This window comes from Caretta caretta, chromosome 2 (assembly GCF_965140235.1).
Source record: "Caretta caretta isolate rCarCar2 chromosome 2, rCarCar1.hap1, whole genome shotgun sequence".
In the NCBI taxonomy this organism is placed as follows: domain Eukaryota; kingdom Metazoa; phylum Chordata; order Testudines; family Cheloniidae; genus Caretta; species Caretta caretta.
In genome coordinates, this window is record NC_134207.1 from 215,745,803 (window position 1) to 215,761,745 (window position 15,943).

Below are 15,943 nucleotides of genomic sequence, written 5' to 3' on the forward strand. Positions count from 1 at the left end.
TTATAAACTGTAACCTTGTGTCTTGGTTCCTAATCAAAATCACAATTACATTTATTAATAAATATCTGAAAAACTAAAATAAATGAGCATTAATATTGAACTAGTCTAGGGTGGTATAGCTAGTGATTGTGTGCAACTTTTTCATTTTTGAGGTTGGCTGTTCCTTGGTTTGTTGCTTATTTATGGTCCAATTCTTCTGCCTTAAAATCAGTGACAAAGCTCCGATTGACTTCTGTGAAAGTAGGATCAGGACCATAGTCAGTCTTGAGACTTGGTGTGAGTGAAAAAATGTTACTGTTACCGTTGTGTGCTAACGTCTGTGTATGCCATATGGAGGATTCATTTTAAGTGTAGTATAATGAACTGAGGACGAGATTTGTATTGAAGCTGCCCTGGTTTGAGATCTTCTAAATGACTATTTGTTGTTAAATTCTGTTTCAGGATATGGAAGTAAAATGACTTTTGAATGACACTCAATGCACTATGTGTCAGTAATGTGGATTTTATTTATATTTAAAGTCTTACACTGAGGGGGTTTGTTTCACGTTGTGTGGGCTTTTCTCCCTCTCCCCCCCAGGCAGTGTTTTAAAAAGTTATGTACATGCATGATCATCTGCAGTACTTTATTGCTGATTTTTGGCAGTGCACAAGAGCAAAAATTTAATTTGCTATTTTCTAAAAGTGCATTGTGTTTATGTAATGGATTTCTGCATCAGTTGCAGCCTGTAACACAGTTAAGTGTTTTAATTGGCAGAACACCCACATCAAGACTTGTTTGTTTTTCTGATAAGGAAAATGCCAGCTAAGTTAGTCCATATGTTCTCTTCAAATAAGAAGAGGCACAGTCACATGGAATGGCCAGTCTTAAAACTGAAAAAAGTAAAATGAAACTAACGTGAAACAAAAAGTGTATTTATTTGTTATAATTTATTTTATGTGAACTTTAATACAGAGTAAATAGTTTTCTTTTTGAGAAAAAAAGATCAGTTTGGATTTTAGGTTCTTTTTAGCTTAATACTGTACATCAGGGGTAGGCAACCTGTGGCACGCATGCCAAAGGCAGCACGTGAGCTGATTTTCAGTGGCACTCACACTGCCTGGGTCCTGGCCACCGGTCGGGGGACTCTGCATTTTAATTTAATTTTAAATGAAGCTTCTTAAACATTTAAAAAACCTTATTTACTTTACATACAACGATAGCTTAGTGATATATTGTAGACTTATAGAAAGAGACCTTCTAAAAACGTTAAAATATATTACTGGCACGCGAAACCTTAAAACAGAGTGAATAAATGAAGACTCGGCACACCACTTCTGAAAGGTTGCCGGCCCCTGCTGTACATATTGACCACATTAATATGTTTTAGAATTAAAGTGTTTAAAGTTTGTAATTATTTATCTCAAAAAACCTTTACATAATCTTTATTTTCCAGTGCCTAGTCACTCTGTTAGAAGACTTGCAATGCATTTAGTACAATAAAATTTAACACTATTAAAAAAAAATATATGTTGAGTGGGGTATTCAGATAAGGGTTAAAATTATGGAGCTGTGTCTAACAAAACATGCAGTATACAGCTGCCAGTCCTGAAGAAGCTCAACAGGACTCTGGGGCTCCACAGCTGCAGAATCTATTTCTGATTCTTCAGGGAATATTGGAAAACGTCCATACTCTTTGTCAGCCTTAAAGTCCCATATTAAGCATCTTTCTTGCTCCCTCTACAGAAAGGAAGCCCTGACAGTGCCCAGCTGTCAAAGATGGCATTTGAGCTCCTGATGATAATATTAGGGGAGCACCACACAGGGTCTGATCCTGAAGTGTCCAGATAGGCAAAAATATTCCCACTGATTTCTACTTCTGTTGACTTTAGTTGATGTAGGTATTTTGTAGAAATCATTGAAAGTTGTGTTCTTCGTAGGGTTTGGCTTTGGACCAGATACAGAAATTCTTATTTCATTGATGTATCGCTCTTTATTACAAAGCCATTGTTATCTTCATGATGTTGAGTAAATCCTCAGGGACTTTGACTCATCAGTGACAAATAACTTGAGTTTAAAGAATAGAACAATACTATGTTTTTTTCAGAATTTAACTAGTAAAGTTAGACTCTAATAAGTAAATTCTAATAGAGCTACATGACATTTGAGTTGCATTATGTTCTTTGAATTATGCTGACAGTACTATGACTAAGGCCTCACACAGCACATTCAAAATCAGGGCTGTTATATGTGAGACCCATTCTTGTGGTCTTTGATATCATAAATCAATTACTGGGTAAGAACCAGCCATGCGTATAGCTATTTTTTTTCATGTCTGACAAATATATTGAGGATGATCTTCATTTACTTTACTTTTTCAGAATGCATCTGTATGTGTCAAAACACAACAGAGTGGAAAATGCTTAAGCAGTATTGGCCAAGTTCAGTTGCATCCTGCTACACCAGGTCTGAATTTGGCTCAGTGTGTTGTGGTATATTTTAGTCAGGTATATGGTATTGTTGGGCTACACCTTCTTTGGGTTTGGTTGTAAAGCTAGGATGAAAATTGGAGCAATTCATAAATATTAGGCACAGTTTTGCTTTTTCTTGCACACACACAAGTAAAATTTCTGGGTCACCTGAATATTCATTTGTCCAGACACTGCAGTTTCAATCAGAAATTATGTATTCCTTATATAGTTGTAATCTTGGTTAGAATGCTAGTACTGAATGTCTAATAAAGAAATGGCCAGGACACGCACAGCAATATAGGAACACACAGAACACAAAAATCAAAGAACAAAAATTTGAAAAATTCCTGCTGTTTGTATTTAACTGATGGAGATTCACTACTTTTATTATGTTACATACTGTTTTACTTATAAATACAGATTGACATCTAGTGTCCCAAAAAAGAACGTAAGGTAGTTTTAATAAGGCTGTTGGTATATGTTAGGTGAATCTGTTGCTTATTAAAATAAGTTTAATAGTTACTAATTTTAGAAAAATAAAGAAGCCTGCCAACACACCAGCCAAGGAACCTGGGATCTACACAAATAGTTGCAAACTATAATTAGCAACCATGAAAGTAGCACAAAGCAAACATTTTAAAAAAACAGCTACAATATAAAAAAAAAAAAAAAAAACCCTCAGTGATAGTGTTTGAGTGTTTTGTAAATGGGAGCTTATGTTGATTAAAACGTAAAGAAATCTTTTAAATATTCATGTTTTCATTCACGTTTTAAAGGCAAGTATAATCGATACTAGGAGATTGTAGGTCTATCCCCATCTAGTGGCTGGTCCACACACAAGACTTATGAGTCTGCTACTGCTTCCAGCTGAAGGATTTAGTCCTTTGGATCAAGTACTAGGGACTCATTCTTTTAGTGGTGAAGATCCAGGATATAAATCCCACTGTCGGCCCAATCAAGATCAGTTCTTTGATAGAAGGATGTGGATTCATAGAATGTAGGGCCAGAAGGGACCATTATGATCATTGTCTGACCTCTTGCTTAGCACAGACCATATGATTTCCACAGGGAGTGTATTTTACACCCTGAAGGCCCCTCAAGCAAATCTGTTGAAATGTTAACAATTCTGTAGCTGTTAAGATGGAGCAATATATATTTTAGAACTAACTCCTGTCTAGTTAAATAGTTGCCTTATTACATCTACTGACAGGAATCTATTGCAGTCTTAACTACTGGTGTCTACCTTTCTTTATGGCTTTGGAAATGCATGGGCATCCATGAGCTTCTGGGGAATCTATTAGCACATCAGTTTCCATGTATTTAGAAGGATTATGTTGTGATCTGGTGTGAAGTAATAAATGAAGTAACAGCTTGTCTTTTACGTACTTGAGTCAATCTCCAGTTTTTATTGGCACTTATATGTTTCACTGTGTACGTCATTAAACGGAATCTGTTTCTTTTATGTCCCTGTGCAGAATGTGAAGGATGATGGGCAGCATGTATGGAGACTGAAACACTTTAACAAGCCTGCCTACTGTAATCTTTGCTTGAACATGTTAATAGGAGTAGGCAAGCAGGGTCTCTGCTGTTCCTGTGAGTATATGTATTCCAGTGAGCATTCTCTCGTGCTGCTGCTTGCTAAGTGTTACATTCACAGTAGATCTACTAGATCCTCTGGATCCAGACTCCTGCTGCCACATTGATTATTTTCCCTGTATTTTATACTTGAGTGTTTGAACCAGTTTTAAATTCTTGAAACAGTGAGACTTTCAAAACTCCTTTGAGAAAATATTCTGTATTATAATGACCTCAGTATTAGGGCTTTTCCTCTTATATTTGGCGTAAATATACCTTTGCTTAATTTCTTCCTGCACATCCTGGTTGTGGTGTGACCTGAAATATTTGTTCTCCTTCTTTGGTATTTCTCCCTTTAAATAATTGTAAATAGTTACGTCATTCATATTCTTCCTTAGTCATCAACTAGCCCAGGTACTGTATAGCCATATTTAGTTATTCTAATCTTCCTCATCATTCATTCTGTCTAGCATATTGGGGCCTGATTTTCAAAGTACCAGGTTCCTAGGACTGGCAGTCAATTTACATAGATGCTATGAGTTCCTCTTCAATCATAAATAGGATTGCCAACTTTCTACTCACACAAAACCAAATACACTTGTCGTGCTTCAGGCCCTAACCCCTGCCCTGCCACTTCTCCATGGCCACGTACCCCATTCACTCCATCCCCCCTCCCTCAGTTGCTCACTCTCCCCCACCCTCACTAACATTCACCAGGCTGGGGCAGCGGGTTGGGGTGCGGGAGGGACTGAGGGATCTGGCTGGGGGTGCGGGCTCCGGCTTGGCGCCAGAAATGAAAAGTTCAAGGTGCAGGAAGGGTCTCTGGGCTGTGGCAGGGGGGTTGGAGTGTTGGTTCTGGCTTGGGGCTGGGGATGAGGGGTTTGTGGTGCAGGGAGGTGATGCAGTCTCGGGGATGGGGCAGGGGGTTGGAGTGAGGGAGGGGGGTGTGGGCTCCTTGGTGGGGCCAGGGATGAGAGTTTTGGAGTGCAGAAGGGGGCTCAGGGCTGAAACGGGGTTGGGGTGTGGGCGGGTGCTGGGTGTGGGCTCCAGGAGGGAGTTTGGGTGCAGGGGGCAGGGGGTTGGGGTGAAGGAGCGAGTGCGGGGTCTAGGAAGGAGTTTGGATGCGGGAGGGAGCTCAGGGCTGGGACAGGGGGGTGGGGTGCAGGAGGGGGTGCTGGGTGCAGCTCTGGGAGGACATTTGGATGCAGGAGGGGACTGGGGTGCAGGAAGAGTTTGGGGTGCAGGCTCTGGGAGGGAGTTAGGGTGGGGGGTTCCAACCTAGGGCAGGGAGTTGGGGTTCTGGAGAAGGTTCCGGGTGTGGGCTCCAGCCTGGTGGTGCTTACCTCAGGTGGCTCCTGGTCAGGAGCACAGTGAAGCTGGGGCCTAAGGCAGGCTCCCAGCCCTAGCTTCACATGGCTCCCAGAAGCAGTGGCATGTCCCTGCAGCCCGCAGGCAGGGGGGCCAGGCAGCTCTATGCACTGCCTCTGTCTGTATGTGCTGCTCCCGCAGCTCGGCGTGGGGGACATCGTGCAGAGCCCCCTAGGAGCTGGACATGCCAGCCACTTCTGGGAGCCATGTGGAGCCAGGGCAGGCAGGGAGCCTGCCTTAGCCCTGCTGCACCTCCGACCGGACTTTTAACAGGCCGGTCACCGGTGCTGACTGGAGCCGCCAAGGTCCCTTTTTGACCAGGAGTTCCAGTCGAAAACTGGCTGCCTGGCAACCCTAATCATAAGGCTTGATTTATGTCACTCGTCCTCACATTCATACATTTATAGAGCTTAAAGAGAGAAGGGACCATTGGATCATCTACTCTGGCCTCCTTTATATCAAAGGCCATTACATTTCATTGTTATCCCATATTGAGCCCAATAACTTGTGTTTGGCTAACGCACATCTTCCAGAAAGGCACCCTGTCTTGATTCAGAGACATCAAGAGATGGAGAATCTCACTTGCTTTGGTAGTTTGTTCCAGTGGTTAATCACTCACTGTTTAAAACAAAACAAAACAAAAAACAGTGCCTGATTTCCTATTTGAATTTTTAGCTTCCAGGCATTGTTTTTTGTTATAACTTTCTCTACTAGATTAAAGAGTCCTTCAGTAACCAGTATTTTCTCCCTGTGAAGGTACTTATACGCTGTAATCAAGTCACCTCTTAGTATTCTTTTTGATAAACAGATTGAGCTCTTTAAGTCTGTCACTGTAAAACATTTTCTCCTTCCCTTGAGTCAAAAGTAGCCCATCAAAGGTATATTGATTTATATCTTTCTGAGCAAGTAGTCCTACTGATGAATTTGTGATTACCAATTGTGAATAAAGGTGGCAGAATCGGACATTTACCTTTTTCAGTGGTGGACACTGTCCCATTTCGGAAATTAATCCTGTATGTATTGGTTTCCACATCAAATAATCAAATACACTGGAGTAAAATAGCCCTCTTCTTTCCAAACATTTTAAACAAATAGCAATCTAGCAACTCCCTTTTCCCAGGGCCTGACTGCTGACTGCTCTGCAGTCCCCTTTTCTGCTCTCAGCTCCTGGGCTTTATACAGGCTCCTCCTGTTCTCATCCAACTGAGCCTCATCTAATTAATACCTGCTCCCTGACTTCTCCTTCAGGTGCAGCCAGGGCAGTTAATTGGTCCAACTAGCCACCTTAATCCTTCAGTCCTTGTGTGGGGTGGAGACACCATCACAGGGACAAAGAACTTCTGGCCATTGGGTCCGCCATTGAGGAATGGCATCACTTCCTTGGGGAGGGGAGCGGGCGGGTCCTGTCCAAGTCTGTACAGATCACAAGAATTTGGAACATCAGACAACCTGATGACTCAACGAATTTCAGATTGGCTGGGTTTTTTCCTCTCTTGATTTGGCTTTTTATGGTTACTTACTGTCTGGGACTACAAGCAGGAAGGTGGACATCCTGTCCTGCAAGGACGAGTATCATGAAGTGGAGTAGGAAGCTCTCACCACACCATCCTTTGTCTGTGGGGCCATCAATGTCATCTGACAACCACTATCCTAATTCTGCTCCCAGGTGATCCATTTGCAGCCCCAGTCTGTCAGTCTCTAAGAAACACTGCTGTCTCCCCAGTTCAAGCTTCCACCTGCAAGAATACCTCCTCTATCATAGGGATTGCTTCTTGTTTTCTGGCAGGAATTTCCTCCACCTTTTCGGCACTGAGCCTTTCACCTTGACAGCCGACCACCGGCAGGCAGATGGCCAAACTGAAAGAGTCAAGAAGACCTTGGAGCAATACTGCCACTGTTTTTAGAATTTCCATCAGGATGATTAGCTTCCACTGCTGTGGTTCTCATACAACAATTCAACCTACACTTCACCTCAACAGACCATATTCTTTGTGAATTCTGGTTTTCATCCCCAGTTTCATCCAGACCTACCAGAAGGCTGTGCCATCCCAGCCGCCACAGACCCAGTCCTCCACCTTCAATGACAGGTTTCAGAGTAGCAGCCGTGTTAGTCTGTATTCGCAAAAGAAAAGGAGTACTAGTGGCACCTTAGAGACTAACCAATTTATTTGTCTCTAAGGTGCCACTAGTACTCCTTTTCTTTTCACCTTCAATGAGTATACCAAGAATTCAAAGAGTACTTACTTGCATCTAAAGAGTCTTATAGGCATTATGCCAGCCAAAAGCAACAAGCTGCCTCTAAACTTGCCATGGGGTTAAAGGTTGGACTCTTGTCCCAAACTTGAGAACAGACTTCCTTTCCGCCAAGCTCAATCACCAATACTTGGATTCTTTTCAGATCATTGAACAAATAAACCCAGTGCCCTTTAAAGTTCATAGCACAGAACCCATCAAGATTCACTCTGTCTTTCATGTTTCCTTCTGCAAGCTGTTCGTTAACAACCCCTTCCCTGACTGGGTAGACCCTCCTTCACTCCCCATAATAGTCCAGGGGCAGGAAGAATATGAAATCCAGCAGGTCTTTGATTCCCAATGGGTCAGATGGAAGCTCCAGTATCTGATAGAGTGGAAGGGGTTCTGGGTCAGAGGAGCGATCCTCAGAGCCAGAAAAAAATGTTCTCACTCCCAATCTCTTCTGAGAGTTTCACCAAAGATATTCTGACAAGCCAGGGCCGGGATGAGCTGGGGGAGGTAAAGTCAAGAACTCAGCTTGCTCCGGACGCAGTCTCCTGGCAACACAATGAGCATGACTAAGCCCAATAAGCTCTCACTAAGTGACTGTGCTTCCTGGTTGGACAGAAGAGCCAGCACATCATTTATGCCTTGTAGCAACTGCAGCACATCAGCTTATGCCCAAATAAATCTGTTAGTCTTTAAGGTGCCTCTTGACTCCTCGTTATTTTTGTGGATACAGACTAACACGGCTACCCCTTGATACAGTAGCACATCAGCTGCTCAATATGTTCTACACCTGTAAGTGGTCACATCTGCTTCCTGTAACTGGCTTTGTGCCAACCCGTGCCTGTTTGCACCTCGGCCCTAGCCTCTATCTTCCTCCGAACCCCCTGGCTCTTGGCTCCAATCACTGGGTTGTCTCCTGACCACAATTCCATTTCTGTTCTGAGTCTTGTCTCCTGACCGTGACTCCAGTTCCACCTTCCAACTCTCTTCTGACGACTAGGCCTGGCTCCTGTTCTGACCACTAGGTCGGACCACCTACATCCCAGCATATGACAGGTATATTCTGTTCTGTTGTAGATATCAGTAGTATAAAAATAGGATTTTCCCTGTCTATAACATAAAACTTCCTTGGAAAAGAAGAGTGCTCCTGTTTGTAAACTTCCTCTTTTGCATTTACCATGACCTTTTCTTTTTGCTACCATATCCTTCTCTTTTCTTTACTTGCTATGTTGCTTGACACTAAATTGGCCATTTTTCAGTAGTGATCATCACTCTGTAGGGAACTTATGGGTTCCTTTCAGTTTCTACAAGTGCGCAAATAGGAAGGGGCCTGAGTTTTCTTACTAAACCACTCCTACACTTCCATATCTTCCTGAATCCCTCCTCCATTCCTTCCACCTAATAAATGATTCCCCTCCCACATATTTTTGAAGCATTGCTATAGATTGCACTTTTTTTTTTTTGGTTTAAAATTGTGTAGGGAGGGGAAAAAACAACAGCTAGAGAACTGCAGGGGGCCCTACCATCCCTCCATGGCACAATCAACAATGTTACTCCCTGCAGTTTGTCTGATTAATGGCTGCACCTCCCACTGGGTCTGTGTAATAGGTGCAAGCAAGGTGTTTAGAAGTCCTTTGTGCTTAATTGCTGTCAAGGCCAAAAGCATGAGACTTGTCTAATGCAGGCAGACATTCATCTTTAGGTTTAAATAGTTGAATCTGTTCAATGCTGTCATTATAAGCACTAGCATTATTTCCGCATCAACGCACAGGGATGCACTAATGGTAACTATTCAATCATCACAGAAATATGAGCGTAGAGTTTTATAATTGAAGTCAGGGGAGCTTTGCATCATAAACTGGCACTTTTATATTCCCCCATTATAGTTAGTGTGATCTTTATAGACAAGGTTTGTCAATAAAGACAAGTATGTAAAACTGATGGTAGTGGATTTAGAAAAGGAAGCTTCTCTGTATAGGAGTAGCATTATGGCAAGCAAGAGTTGAACTTTGGATGATTACATGAAATGCATGACAACAATAGCTATCTGGAAATGAACTAATCAACCATTTAAGATTTATAAATCAATAGAGAGAATAACATAAACTCATTGGCTTTTATTTTCATAAAAAGCTGCTCTCTTGCCTATAGTTTGTAAAATATAGATTTCTTCCTACTAGCAAATGACACCAAACCATTTGGCAGTCATCAATTTGTCTTTAATATTATTGTCATTTGGGAATTATTGTGAAAAATTTTAGTGAGGACTTATTTAATTAAGCATTTCCTGCTGTGCCATGATAGAGCATTCTTGGATTTTTCACTTGCATAATATTTCCTGTACTAATTGGTCTTTTGTATTGCATGGAAAAAAACAGCCTACTTTGAGTTTTTATTGACTGATTGGATTGATTAAATAGTAGTAGATATGAAACCTAGTTCTACTGATGTCATTTTTTCATAGAAATGTAGTCAGAAACAGCATTAACTCAGTCTTAACATGCTTCTCTTTTCAGTTTGCAAGTACACAGTCCATGAACGCTGCGTTTCAAGAGCCCCTGCCTCTTGTATCAAAACATATGTGAAATCCAAAAAGAACACTGATGTAAGCCTGTGGTAGCCTTTACTTTGGCATGTAGCTGTTAAAGCTGGCAATCCTACTTACGCCTGTACTTTTCTTTCATAGGTAATGCACCACTACTGGGTAGAAGGAAACTGTCCGACAAAATGTGATAAGTGTCACAAAAATATAAAATGTTACCAAGGCCTGACTGGACTTCATTGTGTTTGGTGTCAGATCACAGTGAGTACCTACAGTGAAAACATTAGCACTGATAAGGTAGGTTGAAAACACTGCAGCTTCCTTTTACAGACACCTTATGCAAAAGGTCTGTTTCAATTTTACCATCAATTATGGTCAGTGTGCACATGAGATTGACACGTTCAGAATACTTATGAGCGTCTTTAGATGTATAGCCTAAACACACTGAAAGATATTATCTCCTCTGTGCCAATATGTGAATCCGTTAAACTTAATGAGAGCTGTACACACATTTCTGCAGAAGAATAGAATTCATTATAGTGCTTCCGTATGTATTTATAGAAAGATCATAAGTGTTTTTCATTGTGGATAAAAGTAAAAGGCAAGGTCTCTGTGAAGTTAGGGCAAAATCATACCCTATGTTGAACTGTGGAATAGAGGTAATTAATTGCATCTTGGCCCCTGAATAAACAGCAGAGCAGAATGTTTTCATAGCACATGAGATTAGTAAAAATAAAGGGCCAGGAAATCCATGCACCAAATCCAGTCTTCCTCTAGCTAATGTGTATTCAGCAGCAACTGTATGAACATTCACGGAACACTGATTTTGTTGGTGGGATCTTTATGATAGAAGAAACAACATCCAGCATCTCTACTCCCAGTCACTGTGCTTCCAGGATTTGAATCTAAATGTGGAGAAAGTCAGTACTGTATTTATTTTTTTAATTCTGAAAGATTAAACATTTGTTCAGTCTTCTAAAGAATATCGTGAGACAATCACTTGTGAATGTGTGGGTAATTTAAGATACAGTTTTTTAAACATAGGACTAGTACAGACTTTGAATCATCATAGAAGAAAATAGGTCCAAATTATTTTCTATTATATATGTTTGGACTACAGATCTAGCAATATTTCAGGGAGGAAAAATATATAGCCCAGATTGCCGTCATGATTTGGGTAGTTTGGTTTGAGAGTAAAACACCTAAGCCAAATTTTTCAGTGTGGGTAAGTAACTAAAGTCGGGCCATTATAATCTCATTTAGGTGTCTAAATAAGAGTGGTATGATATTTTCAGAAGTGATGAACATCTAAAACTCCCACTGAAGTGAAAGTAAGCTGCAAATGCCCTGCACCTCTGAAAATCATACTCTTATTAATTAGGTACTTAAATATAGACTTGGGGCCAGATTTTAAAAGGTATTTAGTCACTTAGGAGGATTTTCAAAAGCTCCTCGGTGCCTCGGTCCTATTGCAGTTAAGAGCTTAGGTGCTTTTGAAAATCCCTCAGGCGCCTAGATGCATCTTTAGATGCCTAAATGCATTTTAAAATGTGACTTTTGGATCCTTAAATTTAGATCTCCAAATTTGAAAATGTTAGCCCTGGAGTTTCCAGATCTGTCAACCATGATTCTCTTTATCTGCCAATATTTTAAGGATTTATATGTGTTTTTCTGAAAATAATGTGCTCTGTTTTCAAATTCAGTGTACTCATCTTTTCAATTTTCTTCTAGGATTTCAGGTGTAAATTAGAGATGGTCCATTAGTAAAACACCTACTAGTTTTACCAACCTTTAAAAATATTTCTGCTTCATTTTTATACCACTTCTCGTGTAATATTCATTTTCCTTGTAATTCCAGTTCAGAGCCCTTTTTAACCCTTTCTCCTTCCAAAACTATCACTGTAGGTATAAAAACTTGCTGAAATGCCTTAAAGCTACCAACTTAAAACCAAAGCAAAACCCAGATATTTGTAACAAACACACAAATGACTTTTGAATGGCCATATTGAAGATATTAAAACTATCACCACTCTTTGCAATCCTATCTTTTCACCTGCTTATATACAGTATTCCTGCTGCTTGTTGCTGATATATTTAGTTGCCGTGTGAGCAGTTGTCAGATTCAGAATTGCCTTGTAAAACCTACCTTGCATCTATTTAAAATGTGTGCCTTTTTTATAAATAAATAAACAGAAACACACAGAGAAAAAGAATTTGGCAATATGTAATAATGCTCTTTAATAAGCACTGCATTTTAGCAAGCCAATGCTGCTGTATGTTTTGTATTGCAACTCAGTTAGCTACACTGAATCTCTCTCTTTTGGCCCAATTCTCAGCAGGCAATAGGTTTAAAAAGTGACTTGAATCACGTCTCTTGCTTTTATAGCAAAACATCCATGGAGAGGCAGGAGTTCCTATCCCTGAGTGATTAATTCAATGTATTTTTTTTTCTTGACCTTTTAAAAGTGATGGGGCCATGGTCCCCTGACACCTCCTCCCCCCACCCCCGGCCCCATTCCGGCATCCTTGGCCTGGGAGGAAGAATACGGTTGTCTGTCTCTGCATGGATCTCCAGATTTCATTTCAGCTTCTGGGGTTTCTCTGCAGTTAGAGGTCCATATCCCCTCCAAGTGGCAGCAAACTCTTCCCCAGAGAGGTTGCTGGCTCAGAAATTTCATGCCATTCACTTTGGAGTTTTCTAAGCAAATTTTCCCCTCTTGTGGAAGGGGATGGAGATACAATATGTCTTTTACTGTTTTGTAATATTGATTGTTATAGGGCTTTTTTTTTCTTTTCTTTTTATTTTTGGAGGTAACAAGAGTAAAGATGTGTGGATTAATTCTTACAAGATAAGAACCATTTTAGACATCAGCTCTACCTCCAGACCAAATCACAAACTTTTCAGAGTTTCAGTATGAGTTTGACTAATAAGACCTGCTTCCCTGGGCTACTGGTTTGCTCTTTGTGACTCTCTTCCAAATTCCCTATCCAGCTGTGTCCTGCCTTAGAGCTGGTCTTCTTTTCAAGGCTCTTCACAGACCTCCAGACTTTCCTTCCTTTTCCCTAAGGAAAGTCATCCTACTTCAGGCTACTCCACAAATTCTTGGCTTTCACTACAGTTCTTCATTTCCACATCTCCTAGGCATCCGGTTGTGAGATAAGTAATGTAGACTAACTAGCTTTGTGGACATGGGGCTATTGCAGGAGGAAGGATACAAAAATGTTTATAAAACAATTATTTTTTAATATGAGGTGCTTAGTTTATTACTCTGTCACTGTTGTCTTCATTAGCTATAGCATGCACATCTTAAGCTATTCCTTTTGTTTCCTACACCTCACTTCTGTTGTCAAAGATCAGCAGAGACTAATAAGAAGATTAAGCTATTTTTTTAGAGATAAGTTTGCATGCCACTGAGTAGCAGAGCTGCTAATTATCACCGAGTGTGCGAAGATACTTTTATTTGATGTTACATGGCCTAGTGTGCATTAATTATGGTACAAGTAGCCTTACCACTGAGGCAGGGAATTAGCATGACAAATGCTTTAGATTACAGGGCTACCAAAATACCCTCAGGGTAAATAAGGCTTTAATACTCAGAGTAAATCCAAACTCATTAACTTTTATTTTCTGTTGCTAAGTAACTGCCTGAAATGGTAACTTTGCAGTATAAATGAATACGGACAAGACTAATACTGGGTGTCATTCACTTCAAAATTCAGAACTATTATGTCTACATTATACTGTGCTCGATAACTTTTATCAAAAGTGTGTTACTGGTAAAGTGTATATATCACCTACTGAATTGATTATATTGTAAGTTTGATACAGTTAATGCCAACATGGATAAATCATCTAAAGAAAAATGAATCACTTGCTCGCTGGAAAAATATGATTTATAGGAGCAACTGTTGAAGTACATATTTTTACATCACCTTCTGAATGAAATATCACCGATTGAACTAGATGCTGTCTGCTACCTATTAAACCACTTTATAAATAAATTAGATATATTTCCTAAAGTTTTAGATGCTTAGGACACCAGGGTACCCCCATCAATTAAAATATACATAGCTGCTAGTAAAACACATCAATTTGGAATCATGCTCTTATGTGACATGCACACACTATCTGACAGACTTAATATGCAGTATATTAAATCAATGTAGAGATCATAAACTGCACCAAATTCCACACTATAAAATGATATTTTGATTGTGATTGCTGATATTGTAAACCATGAAAATGAAACTTGAGTGGATTGCATCTGTGTCTATAAACCAGAGATAACATTATAGCTTTGTATTGTGTTTGGGTGCGTATATTTAAAATATGTTGTTGAGGGAAATTTGAATTAAGTTAAATTCTAGGGCACCAACAAGAAACCCAGATGTCTATCTAATTCAAACTATTTTTTTCCAACATTTTATATCACTAATTGTATTTCTTAATATTCTATGTTGGCTTGAACTTCTACAATCCCTTCCTTTCTTCTTTGAATATAGCAGTAACTCAGTGCTTTTTAGTAAATGATCTGAGAGTTGAACTATTCTCATTGCTCTCAAAAGAATCTCCATGTTAGGAAAAAATGGAGAAGTGAAATCCTAATGCAGTTTTGCCATTCACTTCAATGGATCCAGGATTTCACTTATGCTCTTTAGAGCTTTGTTTGATGTTCCCTTAGTTATGTATTACATTGTCACTCTTGGTATCCTCTTAGTATTGATGGCATTATTAATCGAATGAAGTAGTAGTGGTATTTCAGAAATTCTCGAAGTCTTCATCCAGAAATGGGGATCCTTTGTGCAAGGCCCTGTACAAACCATAGTAAGAAACAGTCCCTGGCCTGATGAACTTATAGATCAAGGAGATATCTTCCATAATAAAGATTGTGACCACTGATAATGCTACAGTGATGTGCTGCCTTCCTCATCATGTAGCACTGCGCCTGCTCTGCAGCCTGGCTCAACTGCTCCACTTCTACCATTAGAGGGATTTTAAAAACTATGGCTCCTCTTCGCTATAATATAATCAATTCCAAGGTCACGAGGGACCACTGTGACCAGCTAGTCTGACATGGAATGTCCCCAAAATAATTCCTTTTGAATTTGAGCATAAATTAAAAAAGAAAATCCAATCTTGATTTTAAATTGCCGGTGATGGAGAATCTACCATGACCTTGATAAATTGTTCCAGTGGTTAATTACCTTTACCAATATCAGCTCAGTGGTTATGGGAAATTGAAGCCTTGATGACTGATTTCCATTATAGAACTCACTGTAAGAACAACTTGTTTCTGTATTATTACCTTGCATTTTTGTCTAAAGTTGTCTTTTAGTTTCACCTGTCAGGTCATTAACCTGCCTGTACCTTTCCTGAAGCTTTCACCACATGTGGAGGAAGTTAGATATCATGCTTTAGACATTGAGGGCCTTTAGTTATTATCTAAGTACCAAACTAATCTGCACGTTTCCTGAGCATTTTGAGGCAAATGGGAATAAATCCAGGGCTTAGTTCATAATAGCACAAAAACTGGCCAGATGAATTAAGCTATGCATACATGATTGCTATGATGTGAGAAGTGTTCAGCCACCTGGCAGTATCAGTGATACTCTTGCCCCCTTGCATGTCTGCCCTCATCTCACCTGCATTCTCATGCATCCTGCTGAGCTGTGGAATGCAGCTGGCATTTGCATGTAATTGCTCCTCCCAACCCTCAGGCACCTCTGTGCCACCTTAGCTAGGTGTGTCTGCCCTTTCCCTAGCTCCTC

General features: G+C 40.2%; 1 protein-coding gene across 10 annotated transcripts in view; it reads left to right on the top strand.

The window, feature by feature from the left end:
- The window catches only part of DGKB (diacylglycerol kinase beta), a 521,988-nt gene that overhangs the window by 181,401 nt on the left and 324,644 nt on the right, over nt 1-15,943 (top strand). For 9 of the 10 annotated variants that reach the window (XM_048838274.2, XM_048838272.2, XM_075125825.1 and 6 more), the window contains 3 exons: nt 3,924-4,041; nt 10,149-10,237; nt 10,319-10,435. In XM_048838274.2, the coding sequence (XP_048694231.2) occupies nt 3,924-4,041; nt 10,149-10,237; nt 10,319-10,435 (324 nt within the window). The remainder of the gene's footprint in view (nt 1-3,923; nt 4,042-10,148; nt 10,238-10,318; nt 10,436-15,943) is intronic. The other variant, XM_048838277.2, reaches the window with a different exon arrangement.